Source organism: Ambystoma mexicanum, chromosome 3p (assembly GCF_040938575.1).
Source record: "Ambystoma mexicanum isolate Mex_15411 chromosome 3p, UKY_AmexF1_1, whole genome shotgun sequence".
Taxonomy (NCBI): domain Eukaryota; kingdom Metazoa; phylum Chordata; class Amphibia; order Caudata; family Ambystomatidae; genus Ambystoma; species Ambystoma mexicanum.
The window spans coordinates 859,138,726-859,160,023 of NC_090925.1; the positions used below are offsets into that span (position 1 = coordinate 859,138,726).

At 47.9% G+C, this 21,298-nt stretch overlaps 1 protein-coding gene across 1 annotated transcript in view; it reads left to right on the forward strand.

Moving 5' to 3' along the window:
• The window catches only part of TMEM219 (transmembrane protein 219), a 354,659-nt gene that overhangs the window by 253,323 nt on the left and 80,038 nt on the right, over positions 1–21,298 (forward strand). The window contains exon 6 of the mRNA XM_069652007.1: positions 14,605–14,761. Coding sequence (XP_069508108.1) covers positions 14,605–14,739 — 135 coding nt within the window. The 3' untranslated portion in view covers positions 14,740–14,761. The remainder of the gene's footprint in view (positions 1–14,604; positions 14,762–21,298) is intronic.

Here is a 21,298-nt window from a genome sequence, read left to right on the forward strand (position 1 = left end):
CGCGCTCGAGTTTCAAAGAAGGTGCCCGCGCGTCCCCCCCGTGGCCAGGAGAGAACTTCACGTCCCTCAACTTCTCCTGGAGGTAAAGGCGATGCTCAGAAAGGGCGCCATCGAACTCGTCCCAAAGAGGCTTCGGGGCTCCGGAGTCTACTCGCGATACTTCCTCGTGAAGAAGAAGACGGGAGGATGGCGCCCCATCCTAGACCTGCGACGGCTGAACAAGTTCATCAAGGCGCAGAAGTTCCGGATGGTCACCTTACAGCACGTCCTGGGTCAACTGGAGGAAGGAGACTTCCTGTCGTCGTTGGATTTGGAGGATGCCTACTTCCACATTCCAATCCTAAAGGGGCACCGAAAATTCCTCAGGTTCGTGGTCCAAGGGCGTCATTACCAGTTCAAAGCCCTTCCCTTCGGACTGCGGTCGGCACCCAGGGTATTCACCAAGTGCCTCGCACCGGTGGCGGCGCAGCTGCGCCGCGAGGGGATTCACGTCTACCCCTACCTGGACGACTGGCTCATCCGCGCCAAGACGAAGGAGCTCGCCGTGGTCCACACGGCAAGGACCGTCCAACTCCTCACGGACCTGGGATTCTCCGTGAACTACACCAAATCCCACCTGGTGCCCGCGCAAGTCGCACTGTTTCCGGGAGCGAGGCTCGACACAGTGTCCCTTCTGGCCTCCCCGTCGGAGGAGAGGACCAGGACCATCTTGGGCAAGGTGCAACGGATGCTGGTGGCCGACGCGGCCAAAGTGAGATCCATCAAGTCCCTCCTCGGGATGATGTCTTCCTGCATCTACCTCATTCCCATGTGCAGGCTCCGGATGCGCCCGTTGCAAGAATTCCTGGATGCGCGCTGGATCCAGACGACGGGCAGCTTCGAAGAAAGGATCAAGCTCGACGAGAGTTTCCGGCGAGCGATACGGTGGTGGGGCACCCGCGCGCATCTGACGGCGGGCATGGACTTCCAGACCCCAGCCCACCAGGAGACTGTGACCACGGATGCCTCCCTGGAAGGGTGGGGAGCGCACACCGAAAATCTGCACGCGAGGGGACTCTGGCTCCCGACGGAGAAGTCCCTGCATATCAACGTCCTGGAGCTCCGTGCAGTGTTTTGGGCCCTCAGGTCCTTCCTTCCGTCCCTGAAGGGCAAGGTGGTGAGGATCTTCACCGACAACACCACCACCATGTTTTACATCAGGAAACAGGGCGGAACCAGGTCCCCAGCGCTGTCCAAGGAGGCGCAGGACCTGTGGCATTGGGCGGTCGCCCAAGGGATTTTTCTGGTGCCGTTTCATCTGGCAGGGATAAAAAACACCATCGCCGACTCACTCAGCAGGGAGCTGCGCTCGTGCCACGAGTGGGAACTACGGCAGGATCTGGTGGATCGCCTCTTCCGACGGTGGGGCACACCCCAGATCGACCTGTTCGCGACGGCGACGAACACCAAGTGCCGGAGGTTCGCCAGCAGGTTTCCCCAGACGAGGAGCATGGGCGATGCTTTCTCGTTCCCCTGGGAGGGCCTGTTCCTCTACGCGTTCCCTCCCTTGCCTCTGCTAATCCGGCTTGTCAACCAGCTCAAGAGGTCACGGTGCAGGATGATCCTCGTCGCACCTGCGTGGCCGAGGCAGATATGGTTCCCGGACCTTCTGGACTTGTCAGCGTCCCCGCCGATCAAGCTGCCGGCGGACGCAGACCTACTCTCCAGGGAAGGAGGCGCCATCCTCCACCACGACCCGAAGTCGCTGAACTTGCAGGCCTGGCTCCTGCAGCGCTAGAGTTTGGAGGATACGACATACCGGCCGATTGCAGAGAGGTTCTTGCAAAGGCCAGGGCGTCCTCGACTCTTAAATGCTACGGACACAAATGGAAGAGGTTCTCTGTCTGGTGCCACGCACAGAAGATTAACCCTCTACGGATTACGGCTCCCCAAGTACTGCCATACCTGCTGACGCTGGCCAAAGCTGGACTGGCACACGCGTCCATCAAGATTCATCTTGCTGCGATCTCCCGATACACCAGAACCACGGGGCGGACGTCCTTGTGGTCTCATCGTCTGGTGAAAGAGTTCATGAAGGGACTATTCAGATCGTTCCCGCCGGTGAAGGCTCCGGCCCCGGCGTGGGAGCTCAACGTGGTGCTGACCAAGCTCATGGGACCTCCGTTCGAGCCTCTGCACTCGGCCCCGTTGAAGTTTCTATCGTGGAAGACAGCTTTTCTCGTGGCCATCACCTCCGCACGACGAGTGGGAGAGATCCAGGCCCTTTCCTGCAAGGCCCCGTACTTGACTTTCCACGACACGAGGGTAGTGCTCAGGACGCACCCCTCCTTCATGCCCAAGGTACCGTCGGACTTCCATCTCAACGAACCCTTGGTGTTACCTGTGTTCTTCCCGTCGCCTTCGTCGCCGGCTGAGAGGACTTTGCACTCGCTGGATGTAGCTAGAGCGCTGAAGTTCTACCAGGATCGCACGAAGGGTTTTCGGAAGACGTCACAACTCTTTGTGAACTTTGGACCTGTCAATCAGGGGAAGGCTCTCTCGAAGGCTTCCATCTCCAGATGGCTCTCCGGCTGTATCATGTACTGTCACCGGTTGGCAAACCGACCGCTGCCTGGCCGTCCGAGAGCCCATTCCACCAGAGCGATCGCAGCTACCACGGCGTTCCTATCTGGTGTGCCCCTGCTGGACATATGCAGGGCTGCTACGTGGAGGTCGACGCACACCTTCACGAAATTCTACTGCGTCGACCGGGATTCCAGGGAGGAGTCCAGGGTCGGCCAAGCAGTGCTGCGCAACCTGTTCGCCTGAGGTGAGCCTGGTGAGGAGGTAAGATGCTTAATGTTGAGTTGATGTGATGCTTAATGTTGAGCCTTTGCCACCTCCCGTGGTTGTGCATGTGTGTACTGCTATGTATTCTTTATTCATGAGCATGTGAATCCATGCCAGACCCCATGCTGGAGAAGGAACAAGTTACTTACCTGTAACTGTTGTTCTCCAGCATGGGTCTGGCATGGATTCACATGCGAACCCTCCCGCCTACCCCTCTGCGGCTCTTCACTTGGTCATACTGCCACTTCACGTGCTTCCAAATCTGAAGATGGCTGCCAGAGGCGGTGCTTAGGTAGAGGGCAGTCATTGGCTGTGGTCAGTATGACGCAGAGACCAGTGATTGGTTATTGCTACGAAAGACAGATCAGAAACGAAACTGATACTGGTTTTTTCTTTACCGAGGATTCCCAGCCTGACGACGGGGAATATTCATGAGCATGTGAATCCATGCCAGACCCATGCTGGAGAACAACAGTTACAGGTAAGTAACTTGTTCCTTCTCTCAAGTCCCGTTTCCTGCTTCCTGCTGCCTGCCTGTTAGGAGTGTTCATCGGCGGGAAGACGGCATGAACTAGTTCAGTTTGGCTGATCCCTGCGAGTCCTGCAATCTGTCCCCTAGGAGGGGTTGACGTTTTTGGATTGAACTGACTTTGGTCTTCGATGATGCTAGCAGTGCTCTCCTGTGGTTCGTGTGGTTTGTGGCTTGTGGTTGTTGGGGGTTTTGGTCACTGTGGGCTTTGCTGCAGGGGCAAGTGGCAGTGAATGGTTCTGCTTCAAGTCTAATATCCTTGTGGTGTTAGTCACTGCTTCAAGTGTGAGCCATTTCTGAAGTGCACCAACTTTTGAAGGACATGGAGACAGACTATGGCAGGCCTGTGAGCCATTCGGGTGTTCTTCCATGGCACACCCATCTTGCAACTGACTTTTATTTCTGACCTTTGATGAATTTCTCTTTTTTCGATTGTAAACCCATCATCACTATTTTATGAATTTTGGAGACATTGGTTTTTTAGCCGGTTGTATTAGGTTTTACTAGGTCTTAGGTATTTCGTAAGGCTTCTAACAGTATTTTAGTAGTGTTGAATGGTTCTATCAGTGAACACTCCTCTTGCATTTGTTATTCTCCTTGATTGTAATAAGTGAGTGGTACTTTTATTACTAACAGGTAATTTTTCTTCTGCAATCCGTCCTGAGTAGAAATTGCCTAAATATGTCCAAACGAAAGGCTGTGAAATCACCCTTGTATTTGCAGCTGGGGGAGAGGGCCTCTTTCACAACCTCACACATTGAGGAAGCAAATGCTATGATCGAAAAAATTGCTTGCTTTATTGTATGACATCGAGCCGGTTGTCCTTTCTCCTCCTGCAGCACGAAGGGTAGTGACTGTGAGGGTGAATAAACTCTCCAGGAAACAGAGAGGCGGGAAGAAAAACCCTACTGTAGTGTTGTCAAATTGTGCTGTGGCAGATAAATGGGATCATGCTAATATAGGGTGGTTGAGGGAGCTAAGTGAACATCCTTTTCTGCCCATACCTAGACCTAACGCTAAGGCTCTAGTCCCCTTGGAAACTATGCAAAAACGAACATTAATTCTTTTTGTGTACTTCCTGTTTTTGGTTTTTGTTAATGTTGCTGATATGTTGTATATATTGTATATGATATAAATAAATAATTAAAAAAAAAGAAAGCATGACTATGTTGAAAAACCCATTGCCTCTCCTTGTGGCAGTAGGAAAAATACTGCTGGAGTGCGAGGTTACAAATCCCCTGGCTCAGGTGGATGGAAAAAGATCTAGTATTCCAGTAGAGCTTAATGACCCTCCCAGGACAAGAGTGGATACCCCAGGCAGTGCTCTTCAGCTTGCATGCAGTAAGGGCCCAACTCATTTTCTTTTCCCCTTTGATATTGCAATAACTACCCCAACCTCTAACAGGTTTGTTTTTACTTATTAATTTGGATGAATCATCACCCAGCCCTACACCAACAACCAACATCACACCCAACAATGGGAGGTGGCTAAATGGGCCACTTGAGCTACCCAAGCCATGCTTGGTGCCGGTCCAAGGCCTGGATTCAAAAAGTCCTAACTCCTCTACCTGCTTACATATGGAGTTGTCAGTTAGAAAAACCCAGTCTGACCTCTCGGCTTTATCTAGACAGATCCAGAAGCTGAAAGGTGTTGCAAAGATGCTGGTGGGTGGCCAGATCCTAATGGAGGATAGCAGGAAGGCCTCTATCAGGTTGATTGCGACAAGTGTACAAGCAACTACCCCAAACATTCCGCAAGTTGCCCTGGAAAAACCCAAAGGCCCGGCTGGAGACGGCTTGGCTAGCATAGTGCATGTTATCAAAGCCCACAAACTAAGAAACTCTTATAACAGAGTGCATGCTACTCCCCAGCCGAATTAAAAAAAAAATACTCCCCACTTGAATTCCAAAAATACTTATTCTCCACAACCTAATCCATGTCTAGTGGGTGGGCACACGACTGACCCGCAAAGCTCCCCATTCTTTATGCTTAATGTTCCAAGCATCTTATCGGGAAATTCTGAATCTAGAAAGAAAGAGCCTGACGAACAAGGTGATCCACTGGATTTCGAAACAAGGGAGGGGCTGTTGTTCAATAATTAGAGAGGACATCTACACCTCTGAGCAGAAAAGGCATGGTGCTGGGAGAGACTATATTGAAATACAACTCACCTCTTGGACCCTGATTGAGGGGCTCTTGAACAGAGGTCCTTCCCTTCAAAGCATCCATCTAGAAATAACATTATCCTTCTAACGTCCTAGACGTAACCATAGTAGGCCACCAGTAAATGTAACCAGGGGACAAAATCTTCCACCTGGGGTTGAAAGGACGTATCTATTAAGAAGGGCTGCTCCAATGGAGGAACAAAGTTGAACTACCTACGATAGCAAACAATGTGGTGCCAGGTATCCCGGACCAAGTAAGTGGATCTGCAGGATCCCCGGTGTCCGCATTGGTGGTTTAGCGGGGTGCGGATTCTCTGCTTCCAATGGCGGAAGTAACTATGAGTATAGCACCCTTCTCTATTATAAGGTCTCAGTCCTGGGTGATAAAGACTAACGGGACGCACACCCCGCCCCTCACTTGCTATTTCAGTTTGTGGAGGGAATGTTCGGACCTCGGGTGGCGTAAACCTCACCAGACCACGTCCACATATTCTTGTGGAATGTTGCAGGGCTGACCAGGCATATGGTGGATGACGAATGGTTATCTTTCGTCCGAGCACATGACATTATTGGGCTCCAGGGGCCATGGACTGTGGATGCTCCTAGTATCTAGGGTTTTGCAACATTCCAACAGCCTGCAGGTAGCGGCAGGGGTGGAAGACCTAGTGGTGGGCTTCTCTTTTGCATCCGTACTGAAAAGTATAAGGGAGCCAGCGTCACTGGGAGTGCTCCAATGGATTTGCTGGAGTTGCATCTAACCGGGTTGGATTGGACCAATATAATGTTAATATACCTCTACAATCTCAAGGGAGTTTCAGGGAGAACGGGTTTGTTTTCTTATATAAAGGCCTCTATACAGAGCTGGAGGTCAATCCCTGGCCAAGCCTCCAAGATTCTTGTACTGGGAGATTATAATCTCCAACATGATCCGCTGGACATTATGGCCAGTCATACAGAAGATGAGGATTTGCTATGGGGGGGATCCCTGAGTTAGTGGCTCCCCACCCCAAGACGAATTATAAGAATGCAGAGAAAGCAGCAGCGATACTCCTTGCTAGCAATCTCCCAGCCTGTAATGAACGCTTTGCAGGGGATTTGCCGGTGCATAAAACCTTTCAAATAGGGAATCGCTCTAGTTTGAGTACATCATGGTGAATCTTGAGGCCTGGCGTTACAGCATGGACTTCAGGGTCCCAAGCAGGATTAAGAGTGATCATAATCCCATTCTTCTTGAGATGTTACCAAACTTCCTTGGTCTTCCGGCAGATGAGATGGTGTCACCTATAGTTGAGGTGCTCATCACTGGTCACACTAAGAAATTATTGAAGTGGGATTGGGTGGATTTAGAAACCACCATGCCACTGATCTACGACTCCATTCTTCCGGATCTGGTTACCTTCCTTAGGAATTCTGATGAGGTGGTTCATGGATGTTCACATGCATAGCCAATTGATGAGTATGGTGGAGATGTTCTTTCAAAATCTGTAAAAGCCATAGGAAAACGGGCTGTCCGTAAGAACTCCTGGTTGGATGGGGATTGTTGCAGAGCAAAGGCAGCAATGATAGCCCAAGTCAGAAAAGTCTCTGTACAGGGGATTTCACCTGTCCCTGAAGCACAAAAAAAGTATTCACGGCTGATGAAATAAAAAAAATAGAAATATCGTGAAGCCCTTTGGGCACTGATGGACGCTATAAAAAATTGTGAAACTAGGACTTTTTGGGAATTAGTCCGCAGAGAGCAACTGCAAGTGCAATATATAACGCAGGCGGCGATCTTCGAAGACTCCTGGGTTGCTTACTTTGAAACCTTTATATAAACGGGAGTTGGGAGGTGGTTTTTCCCAATGAAACATCTGTAGTCGAAGGGCTAATGCTCAATAAGACAGAAATAAAAACAGCATTGTGGGCCCGACATAACTCTGGTAGACTTTTATTTGCTACTGAGCCCCTGATATGGCTCCCCTACTTGACCAAACAGTTTAATGAAGTCTTACGTACTGCAAGAGTACCAACGTCATGGACTGAGGCAATCATCGTCCCAGTTTTCAAGAAGGGAGACGGACACCTTCCAGCCAGTTATAGGCATATCTCCCTTCTTGATGCTGGGGGAAAATCTTTGCAAAAGCATTGCTGGTCCATTTGGAAATATGGGTTGTTGAGACTGGTGCCCTAAACCACCTACAGGCGGGTTTCCAAAGGGATATCAGTACTGTAGACCAGTCACTAAAGCTTGCTTGCTTTACGATAAGTATGTCATGGTAAGGAAAGTGGCCATTAACTCTGTCTTTATAGACCTTGGGACGGCCTTCAACATCGTTCCTAGGGCCAGATTGTGGACTATTTTGTCAAACCTGGGTATTCCCCCACCCCTCCTCAGAGCCATTATTTTACTATGCCATGAGAACAGGGCTAGGGTGGGGCTTTATCTAGTAAAGTGCACACGAGATAGGAGTTCGCCAAGGATGTGTCCTAGCTCCCATTCTGTTTTGCTTATTTATAAATGTTGTTATCTGAGAGTTTGTCTGTCTACGGATGCCCCAACACTAGTTAATGATAAAATCCTGATTTTTGATGTTTGCCGATGATGCCATATTCCTGTCTTTGACACCGGGGGGACTTTCTAGTTTTTGTGACGAAAATGGCTTGACAATAAACAGTGTTAAACCCAAGACCATGGTCTTCAAGGGTATCCGGGGGAAAAAGCATCTTAAACTAGATCCTGCCCTAAATTGGTCACTGATTGAGCAGGTAAAAAAGTAGTACTACCTGGGTAGAAGAATGCATGAAGACTGTTCTTGCGGTGAATAGTCCAAAAAGGCAGAGTTGACTTTGGCTCTATATGGTGGTTCCACAGCCAACTTTGCTAAGTCTCATGGGTGTGGGGCTATTTGTGTGACTCTAGATGCCTATAAAGCCCAGGCCAGGCAGGCTGCTGTTTATGGTGCCGAACTATGGGAATGGACTAATGTTGCACAGCTATCTGTGGGAGAGAATGGCTTTCTTAAAAATGTACTGGGGCTTCTATCAAGTGCTCCGACTTTCCAGATCCTTTTGGAACTGGATTTTCAGTCTATTAGACAAATATGCAGAGCAAAGCCACTCCTGTATTGGATTAGATTGTGGAAAAATGAGAACCTTTTAAAATACCGGTTAGCCTTAAAAGATGTAATGGACCAGGAGGGTGCACTATCACTCCCCTGGGTGATGCACGTAATGTCCGAGTTGCTACTACTGAAAGTTGAAGAGCTCTGGGCCCTTCGCATGTCTATTAATGCAACCTCAAAAGCTAAAATTATGCATGCCCTCAAGTGGGAACGAATGAAGGAGAAAGTAGAGCGATCAGGCAAATCATTACAGGTTCAGGGCTACGAAGACTATCTTGATGTAATGAGTCCTAAGGCAATGCGCTATCTTTCTTAAAGCCTGCTTCAGCATTTTATCTTGGCATCTGTTAAATCAAAACGGAATGCCAATGTGAGCTCAGATTGTCCTTTTTTACCCAGGCGTTAGAGAAGATAGAGTTCACATCCTGTTCCTTTGTTCCATGTATAAGGATATTAGAAACCTGTAATTAGGGCATCTTTTCCTTCAGCTTCAGGTCATTACTGTGGCTCGGGCTCTCACGCTTTGCTTTTGCGCTAAGGTTCATTGGCTACGTTCACGTTAGGGTGGTTTCTGAAGAACAAAGTAGAGCAATATTTTCCCACAAGATCAATAATCGTGTTGTATGGTGTGTCTAACTGTTCATATTAACTGACGAGCTAAATAACTATTGCCTGGTTTGGTGTTACAACTGGGCGTTTCACCCATCATAGATAAAAACATGTATTGCATGCACGGAAGCACTTTGGTCTGATATTGGTTGTAGTTATTTTTAAACCGGTACTTTTAGTTAGCTTTTAATCTATTTCTCATGCTTACTGTGTATTTCTCGTTTACATGTAAAACTACTCTTATGTAAATTGATTGGTTTTGTAATTTACATGTTGGATTTTATGGTCAATTATTTTTAATCGAAATGATGATGAGACATAATATATTGTCTTGTAACCTTTAAGAAATCCTCCTCCAGATAAACAACCATCATGTGTGAATCAGAATGTAGTGGGATTTGAGATCACCACATCACCATTACGAAAACTAAAATACATTTGAGATAGCATGGCAGAAAGTGTCACCCTAAGCTATACAGTAGAACAAATCTCAGATGTAATAAGGGGCCCATCCTTCTTCGATCCCACGGGTAACAACCAAAGCATTGGTTTCCTTCTGCACTGATTGATTAATTTATGAATTGAAATATTTTGTGTTTTTCACTTAAAATAACATTCAAAGCAGCGCCTAAAGATTACCTCGATTTTAGGGGGCAATTTAAGCCAGACTCCTGGTTTGTTACAACCACAAGTAAAAGAGCAGGTACCACATTAGCGTTTGCAGAGGTACCTCCTCTAAAGGCAAGCAAAAAGCTTTATACCCTAGGCAGAAAGGTTGCTACGTCGGCAGCGTACCAAACATGCATTTCTAATACCACCTTATTTCCTATTTATAACGATCACCTATGGGATACTGTACTTCAACAACTAGATACAGTTCCTGAACCCTTAAAGTTCAAATCCAACAAAGCTGTCTCTGAGAGCAAACAAGTGGACAACTGCGACCTTAAACAAATTTAGACGCATTAGATAACGCTGGCCATATAATTGCTGAAAGGACACTCTTAAAGTGCCACTCTTGGTTATGCCAGTCTGGTTTTAAGCTAGAGACACAAGCTACTTTATTACTATTATTGAACCCAATATTCTCTTCGGCAGAGCTGTAGATGATGCTCTTAAAAGTGCTAAAAGAGGAGCACAAGTCCCTAAAGACATGAAGGCAGATATCAAATAAACCCTATATACACGCTGTTGCTTTCGCAAGCAGGGATTCCAACGCTCGTCACAGGCAGGATACAATGGGGGACAGTCCTTTTCTTGGGTTGCCTCTCAAAGTCAATCCACTCCTTATCAGTCCAGTTAATTTCAAAGGGGCTACAGAAGAACTCGAAGTAGAGGTAGAGCAGCCACTGCTAGAGGCACAGCAGCCTCTATGCAATGGCGGTCCCGTCCAAGTTCCTGCACATACCTCCCCAGTTGGAGGCTGTATTTGCCTATTTGCCATCAAATGGGAAGAGTATCACATCGGATCAATGGGTTATATTAACAGTGACAAAGGGTTACTCCATCGAGTTTCTAGAGCAGGGGTGCACAACTGATTTTGACAGAGGGCCGAAAGTACCTTACATGAGGCCGAAAAGTAAATGTGGGCGGGGCGTGGCAGGAGGCTTTTTAAACCCCCAATTTGTACTAAACACATGGAAAAAGAATGTTTTTGAGGGGTAACTATTTTTATTTGCATTTCAAACTTACATTTTGTACTACACATTTTCCATTGTTATAATTTATTTCTATTTAGTTATTGTATCTCGCCTGTTTAACTTATATATATATTTTATTGACCCTAGATTGGACATGCCGTTATTTTGGACTGCTACAGTTTGCTATTTGGGTTGCCCAAGAGGAGTATGGCCTTCCTTGAGTCAGGTTTCCTCAAAAAGCCAAAGATGAACATCTCCTAACTGTGTCTGTTTTAGCTTTATTATTGGGTTCACTCTTGGAGTGCAGCACTATGGCCACCTTACCCCCAACCAAACACTATGCTCCATGGCACCCTCACCCCCAACCAAACACTATGCCCTAGGGTCCCCTTACCCCCAACCAAACACTATACCCCATGGACCCCTCACCCCCAACCAAACACTATACCCCAGGGCCCCCTTACCCCCAACCAAACACTATGCCCCATGGCCCCCTCACCCCCAACCAAACATTATGCCCCATGGCCCCCTCACCCCCAACCAAACACTATGCCCCATGGCCCCCCTTACCCCCAACCAAACACTATGCCCCATGGCCCCCCTTACCCCCAACCAAACACTATGCCCCATGGCCCCCCTCACCCCCAACCAAACATTATGCCCCATGTCCCTCACCCCCAACCAAACACTATGCCCCAGGGCCCCCTCACACCCAACTCCAAACACCCACCCCCCAAATCAGCACACACACAACCAGCACCCATGCAGACCCGAGCCCCCCACCCCCCAACTCAGCACACACACAAACATGCACCCATACAGACCAGAACCCCCACCCCCCCAACTCCAAACCCCCAGCCCACAAATCAGCACACACAAACCAGCACCCATACAGACCCGAACCCCGCACCCCCAACTCAGGACACACAAACATGCACCCATACAGACCCGAACCCCGCACCCCCAACTCAGGACACTCTCAAACATGCAAACATACAGACCCAAACCCCCACCCCCAACTCAGCACACACACTCTCGCATGCACCCATACAGACCCGAACCCCCATCCCCCGAATCAGCACACACACAGACCCGAACCCCCCACCCCCAACTCAGCACACACACAAACATGCACCCATACAGACCCGAACCCCCACCCCCCAACTCAGCACACAAAAAACATTCAAATCAAAACATTCATACACATCCGACACTCCCCCACCCCGCATCTCAATATGCACACAAAAAACATTCAAATCCAAACATTCATACACATCCGACACACCCCCAACCCCTGCATCTCAACATACACACAAAATACATTCAAATCCAAACATTCATACACATCTGACACACCCCCCCCCCCCCCCATCGCAACATACACACACAAACAGACCACTTACCGGAGACTTGCTGGAAGGCAGGTAAGCGGCAGGTAAGCTGGAACGCTGAAATCGTACTACAGCTGGCGTGGTCCAAGGCTGAAATGCCTTCCGGCATCAAGCCTTATGGACCACGCCAGCCGTAGTGCTGGCCCTCCATTGGTGCAGCACACACGCATTACGTGGCTCGTAGGAGCGACGTGGTGCGTGTGTGTGCTGAGCCAATGAGGGCCAGTGTTTTGTCCGGCTTGGAAGACAACAAAGACTTTCCTAATGGAGGGCGGCCGCGGGCCGGCCTCCATAAGGAAAGTCTTTGTGCCTCGCGGGCCGGACAAAAGAGCATGGCGGGCCGCAACTGGCCCGCGGGCCGTATGTTGTGCACCCATGTTCTAGAGCAATACCAACATCCTCCAGAAAGATGTTTCCACAACATCAATAAATCCTGCAGGAAGAAATAGTGTCTCCTACAAAAGGGTGCAATAGAGCCAATTCCATCTCACAAAGTAAACAAGGGTATCTATTCATTGTACTTACTAGTGCCAAAAAAGGATTTAACTATGTGCCCTGAGTTAGACCTGTGACCGACCAACACACATGTGCATCCGCAAATGGCTTGTATGGCAACCCTTCAAGAAGGTAATTTCCCTCTTAAAACAAGAGGATTACATGGCAACATTGCATATGAAGGATGCATACTTCTCTGTGTTGCCAGAGCACAGAAAGTACCTGCTCTTCCCATTAGGACATACCCACTATCGTTTCAAAGTGCTCCATTTCATCAGCGCCGTGGGTTTTCACCAAGGTTCTAGCTGTGCTAGCAGCTTACTTGTGATGGCTATCCATCCCAGTGTACCCCTATCTAGACGACTGGCTCATAATAGGAGACACACCACAAATGTGTCGAAACAACACTCCTGTAACAGTCAATGTATTGTTCCAAATGGGGGTTCTCCATCAATGCGAAAGACACAATCAACGGCAAAATAATCACATCAACCTACTAGAATTGCTTGGATTCCTTACTATTCTAATTTACGGCATCCTAACACTTCGAATTTTGAAAGAGCATCAATTTTGCATGTTATCTTATTCGTTAGTACGAGGTGTTGAGTACCTGCTAACCTTCATTAGCATTAGTCTAGACATTTGTAGTGGTGACAGAAAGTTAGTGTCAATTTTTCTTTTTCCCTTGGTTGGGCATTTTTCATTGCCCTGTTTTATTTCTTCATAACATTTAGGAATAGCACCATGATTTCTCAATGTACAGTATTACAAGACAAATAAGCAGTTTTACAAACCTGGATGTGGTGAGTAAACACGTGGTTCAATTAGTATTCAAAGAGCTAGTATAGTCATTTTTAAGTAGAGCATACTGTTCCTCATGACACAGTCAAAAATGCATAACCTGACATGGTATTGGGATTTCGATCTTTTGGTGATGAGTACACTTTTCATTTTGAGCTTTACTGTTGCCCTTGCCAATGCTCCTTGGGCGGATTTGCAGCAAACTCGTCTGTTCTATTTTTCAAAACTGTGAAAATGTACGTACATACAATAGTCATATAACCTAGCCCCCACTTGACAAAATCCATTCAGACTTTGCTCACAAATTCAAGGTTGGGTCTATAATCTTTCTTAAAACCTTTGTCCACATTCAACAAACGGCAAAAAAGTTATAAGCCATCTAAAAATGTTTCAGACCCCCATCTAATTTTGGCACCCTCGCAACAAACTCCCACCAAACCTTGCAAAAACATTCATAACTATGTCTACAGTCCTTTGCAAACTGATGTGCAGATTTGTCAAATGGCACCACGTTTATAAGCCTTTAAAATATAGGGGAGGCTGGACTCCTAAATTCACCCAGCACCATAAGTCATTTTTAACAGTTTAAGAATTGTAACCAAAATCAGTGAAATTTTGGGTGCCCCTAAATATCATATCTTTTGGCGGGTCCCCCATGGCACTGCTTTGGCCAAAGTCAAAACTCTTAACCACCAACTAACCTTTCAGCCTCTCACCATAACTGACACCAGCTCCCCCCGCACCACCATAAGACTAAAATACTCCATGCATGCAAATTCCCAAGAACACAATCTCAGCACTACATGTATGAACTTCACTGAGTCATCACATAAACTGGTCAGGTCTCAGACACTTCACCAAAAATACCTAGGAGCACAGAGAGCCCATGTTGCTTCCATCTGTACAGAGCAATAGCTATGTTGCACTGCATCCTGTTGTCTACTTTAACCCATCTCTAGAATTCCCTAGGCAATGAAAATGGCAACTGTCAATGCTATATAAAACCCAGTAATGTAACATGTGTTGTATGTATCTTGCAGGAAGAGAGATCGCTCTGCTGGATCCACTTACTGTATGCCAGCTGTATCCTCCTTTTCATTGCTGTTGGGATCTGCTGTGTAGGAGCAGTGTGCACCTTTCCCACTAAGGAGAGGCGATTTCGGGAGCAGCTATAAAAAAGCATCTCCATGAAAACCGGTGAGTATGCAGGGGCAGCTACCTGTGTGTTATTTGTTTTGTACCCATTGCCTCAGAGTTTCTAGCCAGTCTCATAATCCTGTTAAAGGAATACAGATAGGTCAAGATTCCTGTCACATTCAGGACTGAAAAGTCAAATGGGGGATAAATGAAGGTGCTGCATGCCCCTGAGAATGGGAAAAGGGTTTTCATGACTCACCAATGCGTTTTGTGCAGTTGTGCTCCCTCAACTTGAGAGAACATGAAAACAAGTTTTCTGAAATGCTGAATACAAGTACCACAATCTAGTGTGGTTTCATAGAAATAGAAGGTAATGTCAGTGAAAAGGTAAAGGAAATTGTGACAAATAAGATAAAACTGATTAAGTGGTCTCTTGAAGCTATGCCAGACAAAAACGACGAAGAGCAGCACAGAACGAACCCAAGTGCTGTCCACACCGGATAAAAAAAAGATTCCTTTAGATGATCCAAAGTCAAGGTGGTGCAACTGCATGATTAAATCGATCAACAGTCCAAGGGACATGGCGTCCCTTGGGCCGTAGACCACATAATGTCACTGAAGGTACAAGTGTGACAATGGTACCTCCAATCGGAGGTTCCCCCAAAAAGAAAGAAAATAACAAAGGTGTCTCCGTAGTAGGAAGGACAGAAAAACGAATTCTAGGAAGGGAGGGTGGAACAGGAATTGTAATCAGGTGGCTGGGAAATGGAGAAAGCACAAGGAGTCCCTACTCCAATGAAAGGGTGAGCTGAAAGAGTGGGATATATATTTTTTAATACTATATTATTCATTTTGCATCAACAACATAAACCTACAAGGAGTCTGATCCAATCCGCGAACGACCCTAAACAGAATACAATGTATATTGGCAACGCACATTTCGTAACGTTTGTCCACAATTCCATAGCTCATTCTTATTCAACCGCTGTAATCGGATATTGTACATACGGAGCGCACACCTCCGGCGGACGGGCATGAAGCGACAATGTTCGAATAAATGCAGTATCCATGTCATGGCAGTATGCCACATCTTGCAGCCACCCCTGCACACTGGGAGTATGGCCCTTCGCCCAGGCCATGGCCACCCTTCTGTCAGCCCCACCGGATGCCTCATCGCCCGCGGCAGGGACCTGGTGCATCCCAGGAGTGCCACCACAATAATCAAGGAAACTTTCTTCAGAACCCCCAATTAGAAGCAGGAAACCTGCATGCACTCCCAGGCCAAAAGGAGAAACCCTGCTGGAGCGACCCAACACCTAACAGGAGTCCCCACACCTAACTCAGGAGTCCAGGGTAGAGGAAAAATGCCTCTGGAGCCTGGCCGGGGTATGACAGACCAGGTGTAGGAAATAAAGTGTATTAACCTGAATCTAGAATTTAATGACACCCTCTGGGTTTGACCTAGCATATATGTCCAATCCTCATCCACTACACCCCTGCCAAGATCCCTTTCCCACCGCCTCCTTGGTGCCTTGCCCTCCCACATTATATCTGTCAGACTACTGCATATTGGTGAAACCAAGCGGCCCTCTCCCAGAGATTGAATCACCCCCTGTAATAACACCCACGTGGGAGGTTGTTTGGGAGATGAGGGGAATAATTCCTTGAGCGCGTACCGCACCTGGATATACAGGAACATATCCAAAGCCATGCCCTCCCCGTCCCATGCCTGCTGTACAGAAAGAAACTCATCATCAATGAAAAAGTCCCCGAAGGTGACAATACCCAGCTTTTCCACCCACCGTAGGTAAGCCCGCTCTCCCGTTATTGCAAGCCCTTTCACATGTCGTACAGGGAGGAGGGGTGTATATAATGGGCAAACGGCCGTCTTGCCCGCAACCTTCTTCCAGATCACACAGGTAATCTTAAATACATTCAATGAGCTGTACGATACCCCCGAAGCCTAGAGGACCACGGAACACAACTGGTCTGGGGCGGCTAGTGCCCTCTCCACCTGTACCTGAGGCCGAATGAAGTGGGTGGCGTATAAGGGTGCCGGGAAGTGTTTGTGCCACCCAATAATAATGTTCCAATCCGGCAGAGCCAGACCTCCCCTCTTAAACGGTTGTATCAGTGCTTAATGTCTGAGATGGTTGAGTTGGATTAATAGGGGAATTCTGAGACTAGCGGATGTGATGGATGGTGATAGTGTTGTGCTTTGAGGAATTGCAGCATAAATATAACTTGGGACGGAGAGAGATGAATAGGTATTTGGCTTTAGCTTCCATGATTAATCAAAGGTTGGATATGACTGGTGGCTCAGTTGGGAGGAAACCGGAGATTAGCAAATTGTTAGATGGACGAGGATACAATGTACGGACCTACATGCAATTCATGCCAGTAGAAAAAAACATCAATTAGCATGGACTAGATTGAAGGAAATATGGTCACATGATGTTAATAGGGTCCTTTCTGACTTAGATTGGAGAGGTGTTTTGAGGGTGCATTTGTACTTAGGAGTAGATATGGGGGTTTACGTTTGATTCGACAGTCATTGGAAGGCTGTATTGGACACCAGTTAAGATGTTTAAATTGGGGTTACGATCAAGTGAATTATGTTGGTGTTGTAACAATAATAGAGGTACTCTTTTACATTTACTGTGGGAATGCCCGAGAGTACAATTGTTTTGGAGAGAGGTTATTGATGGGGATGATTTGATCTTTGGTATACACTTGCAAAGATCCGCCGTTAACATAATTTTACTCTCACATAAAGAAAGGTGTGTGCACACTAGAAAACATTCTTGCTGGGTTGATAGGGTTATTATGGTAGCTATTAAGCTTATCCTCAGGATTTGGAAAACGAGGAAAAAGCCTAGTATTGAAGAGTGGTTGTCAGAGTTGCAGGTTTTATCACAGTATGATAAGATTTCTTTGAAAAATAGAGATAAAGAAGAGGATTACATTATGTTATGGGGTCCTTTTCTGGCTCTTTATGATTGTGGTGATGGAATTGTAAATATAACATATGACTGTGCCTTTTACGAAAATGTTGGTGAGGGAGGGTCCCCTCCCTTTTTTCTTTTCTTTTTTCTCTTTCTTTCTTCTTTCTCTTTTTCCCTTTTTTCCTCTTCCTGTTTGTGTTGTCTTTTTTGCTTGTATATGTGTATTTGTTGTATGTTCCTTGAATTCATTGGATATAGTTATTATGCTAGCATGCACAAAATATGATATTTACAATGTACTGTAATTTTGATTATTACTGCTTAGTATGAGACGTTGTGTACTTTTTATGAAAATGTTGTTGTTTATTGGAAACTTAATAAAATGTTTCTGAAAAAAAAAATGGTAAGAATGGGCCCTCGTAATTGTAAGAAAAATCCACCAGAGAGAAACAGGGGGACATCGAGGAAGAGTTTGGGGAGCACAATAATTTTTGCAATCGTGATTCGGCCCAGCAGCATAAGCAGAAGCGTCTGCCATCTCGCCACTGCCTCCTGAAGAGACCCAACGCCTCCATCCCCAGGTACCGGACCCCAGAAGATTCCTACTTACTTGAGCACGCATTACTGGGCCCAGGCTGCACACCAGGTCACTGATGTAGAGGGCCACGTCATCCACATACAAGGAGACAATCAGCGTATGCAGCCCTAGCCTCAACCACTGCTGCATATGCCTTTCTCTCAGAATCGCTGCCACTGACTCCATCAGTAAAGCGAAAAGGAGAGGGGGGGAAAATGGGCAACTCCACAGTACCCCCCTTCCCGTATCAAAGCTTTTGGACCTGGCACACCCCCACCACAATCATCGCCATCGGTTTCACGCACAGGACGGACACCAAAGCAATAAAGTGAGCGCCAAGTCCTAGTTTCTGGAGGACTGCGAATAAGTATGACTTTTATGAACGCTGCACAGAGGTGGTCCGTTCTGCGTCGCTGACGCTTTTGGCCGTCTCTCCACAACATTACTCCCAAGATAGCACTGTGTGGGCAATCGGACGTTCCAGTGTTAGTCTCCTCCCACTGACCAGGTCAGGTTATGTAACGAACGGGAAGAGAAGCCGCAGCGCGTTGCTACTGATTATGGAGGTCACGCTTCGTAAGTTACTGCATAGGAAACTCCTATTCTCATTCCCTAAAGCTTATTGCTCATAACCTAGGTTTCCTTGTGCTAAAGCCTTCCTTTCCGAGTCTTACTTTCCTCCTAGACGTTTCCATCCTTTCAAACACCGCTCCTCCGAGCTATCGAACGTGTCAACAACAGAATCAGACACTCGAGTCCCTTCCGAACTGTAGGTCATATATTCGTTCCCTCTCCCATCTCACCTTTTCACTATTCCAACGAATGTTTTCTCCTACTTACACTTTATTTACCGTCTAATCCAGGGAACAGCAGATTTCCGGACTACAACCCCCAGAGTAGACTTCCGGAATCCCTCACTCCTTCCAACCCGAATCCTACCCAGCTCCGGTTAGCCGCTGAAGCAGACCTGTTCCCGTTTTCGGACGTCGAAGGGATACACTTACGCGCCTAGAAGGAACACACCCTGGGGACAAAAAACAACCGGAACCCGGTCCGCTTCGTTCTCACCTCCGCTCTTCTGCGACAAAGGGTTTTTTCCCTTTCGAGGATTTCCCTACCGCATCCTCCTGTCTGCCGTGCTGGAGGCAGGGAGAGGACGAGGCAGGTGAAGTCTCTTTATCTCCATTCCGGTAAAGACAAGGTAGGATTCCTTTTTGTCTTATTGTTCTGGGAAACACTGAGTGAAAACTTTGACCTTACAGAAAATAATCGTTCAGTCTTAACAATGGCCATTAGACAGAGTCGAATACCTTTTTGGCACCCAAAAAAACCGCAGCAGCCTGTGACTCCGGTTCAAGTGCTGCCAAGACCCCCTAAAATGGTGCAACCTGTACGTCCTGTTCCTCCCGGGGACAAACTCGGCCTGACCCGCCAGCACAAGGCCGGGCATCCGAGAGAATAACCAATTGGCGAGCACCTTAGCGAAGATCTTGTTGTCCACGTTGGGTCAGGAGATTGGCTGGTATGACGCGCAGTCCATGGCCGGCTTCCTTTTCTTATGCAGAAGGATGATATTCGCCTCACGTAGCAACGGGGGAGGGTTCGCGAGGCAAGCAACTCTGTGTACACCCGCAACAGGACGGGGGCGAGGGTGGGGGGGCATATGCCTTATAGAATTCCCCCAACAGGCCATCGGGCCACCAGGGATCTAGATCCCGGGAGCTCCCTAATCACTGCCATGACCTTCTCCAGAGAGATCTCTCGACTAAGAGCTTTGTGAAAGTGGGGTACCACCGAGTACAGTTCCACCTCCTCTAAGTAGCACAGAGTCCTGCGAGTACCTGGACCCATAGAGGTACCTTTTCGAAGGAGCAGAATTCAGCCACAATTTCTCCCTGCGGAGGTCTTTTATCAGCCGCCAGCAGCTGAGCCAATGATGCCCCTCACTTCTGCCACTCCCCATACTGACACACCCGACGGCCCCTGCCTGAAAATCAGATCTTCCCGTTAAGTGTTCGCCGTAAAACCATCAAGCTCCCTCCAGAGCTCTGCCAGGATCTTGGGATCCGCCATGGACACAGACACCCTCAAGTCAGTTTAACCTGATTTGCCGGAGGATCACAATTTCCTTGCCCATGCACACCCCTCAAACATAGCACTTAAACCACGCCCAGAGTACAACTTTCGAGGAGGCAGAGCCCTTGTTGTGTTCTAAGTAGGTATTGATCTCATGCTGCAGTTCCTGGCAGAACACTGAATCCTGCAGCGCATCGTATTTAAAGCGCCAAGAGTCGGCCCCTTTTCCTCCCCTGCCCAACAAGCACTCGAGGATCATAGGCGAGTGGTCCGACAAGGCCCGGGGGAGAATCCACCAATCACCAAACTCTAATCCCCAACGCAGGAAACCAAAATGTGGTACACCCTAGAGCTGGTACCATGAACCCAGGAGTGGAAAGTGTATTTACGTGCATCCCTGTGCTGCCTCCACCAACCATCCACAAGATTGCATGCTGTGCCCATCTCCTGCAACTGTAGACTCGCCTTGACACAGAGCCCTGGCCACTCGGGATCTGTCCAGCAAAGTATCCATCACTGTGTTCAGGTCCCCACGCCACACTATGGTGGCATCTTGACAAACAGCCAGCTGACCCATCACCCAGTCAAAGGCATTACCATTGTCCACGTTCGACCTGTATGAGTTCACCAGTGCCACCTTCGCTCCCTCCAGGACTCCGCAGACCAAAAGGGCCCTCCCCTAGTTACCCCCTGCCAGCAAAACCAGGCAAAACCTAACCCCCTTACCTATCAGGATAGCCACACCCCTTGCATAGGATGAGTAGGATGAAAAGTACTGTGGCAGCCCCAGTATGTTCTGAAGAGGGGGTAAGGTGGGTCTCCTAAAGAAAAGCTACCTCCACTCGATGTCTGCAAAGATACTGTGCTAACTTCCTGGCCTTGGAGGGGCGATTCCCTCCCCCTAATATTCCAGGTGTCTACTCGAAGGGCCATCCTCGCACATCAACACCGGACTGGCGGTACCAGGCCCCTCCAAACCCATTGTGCAGCCACTGCTGA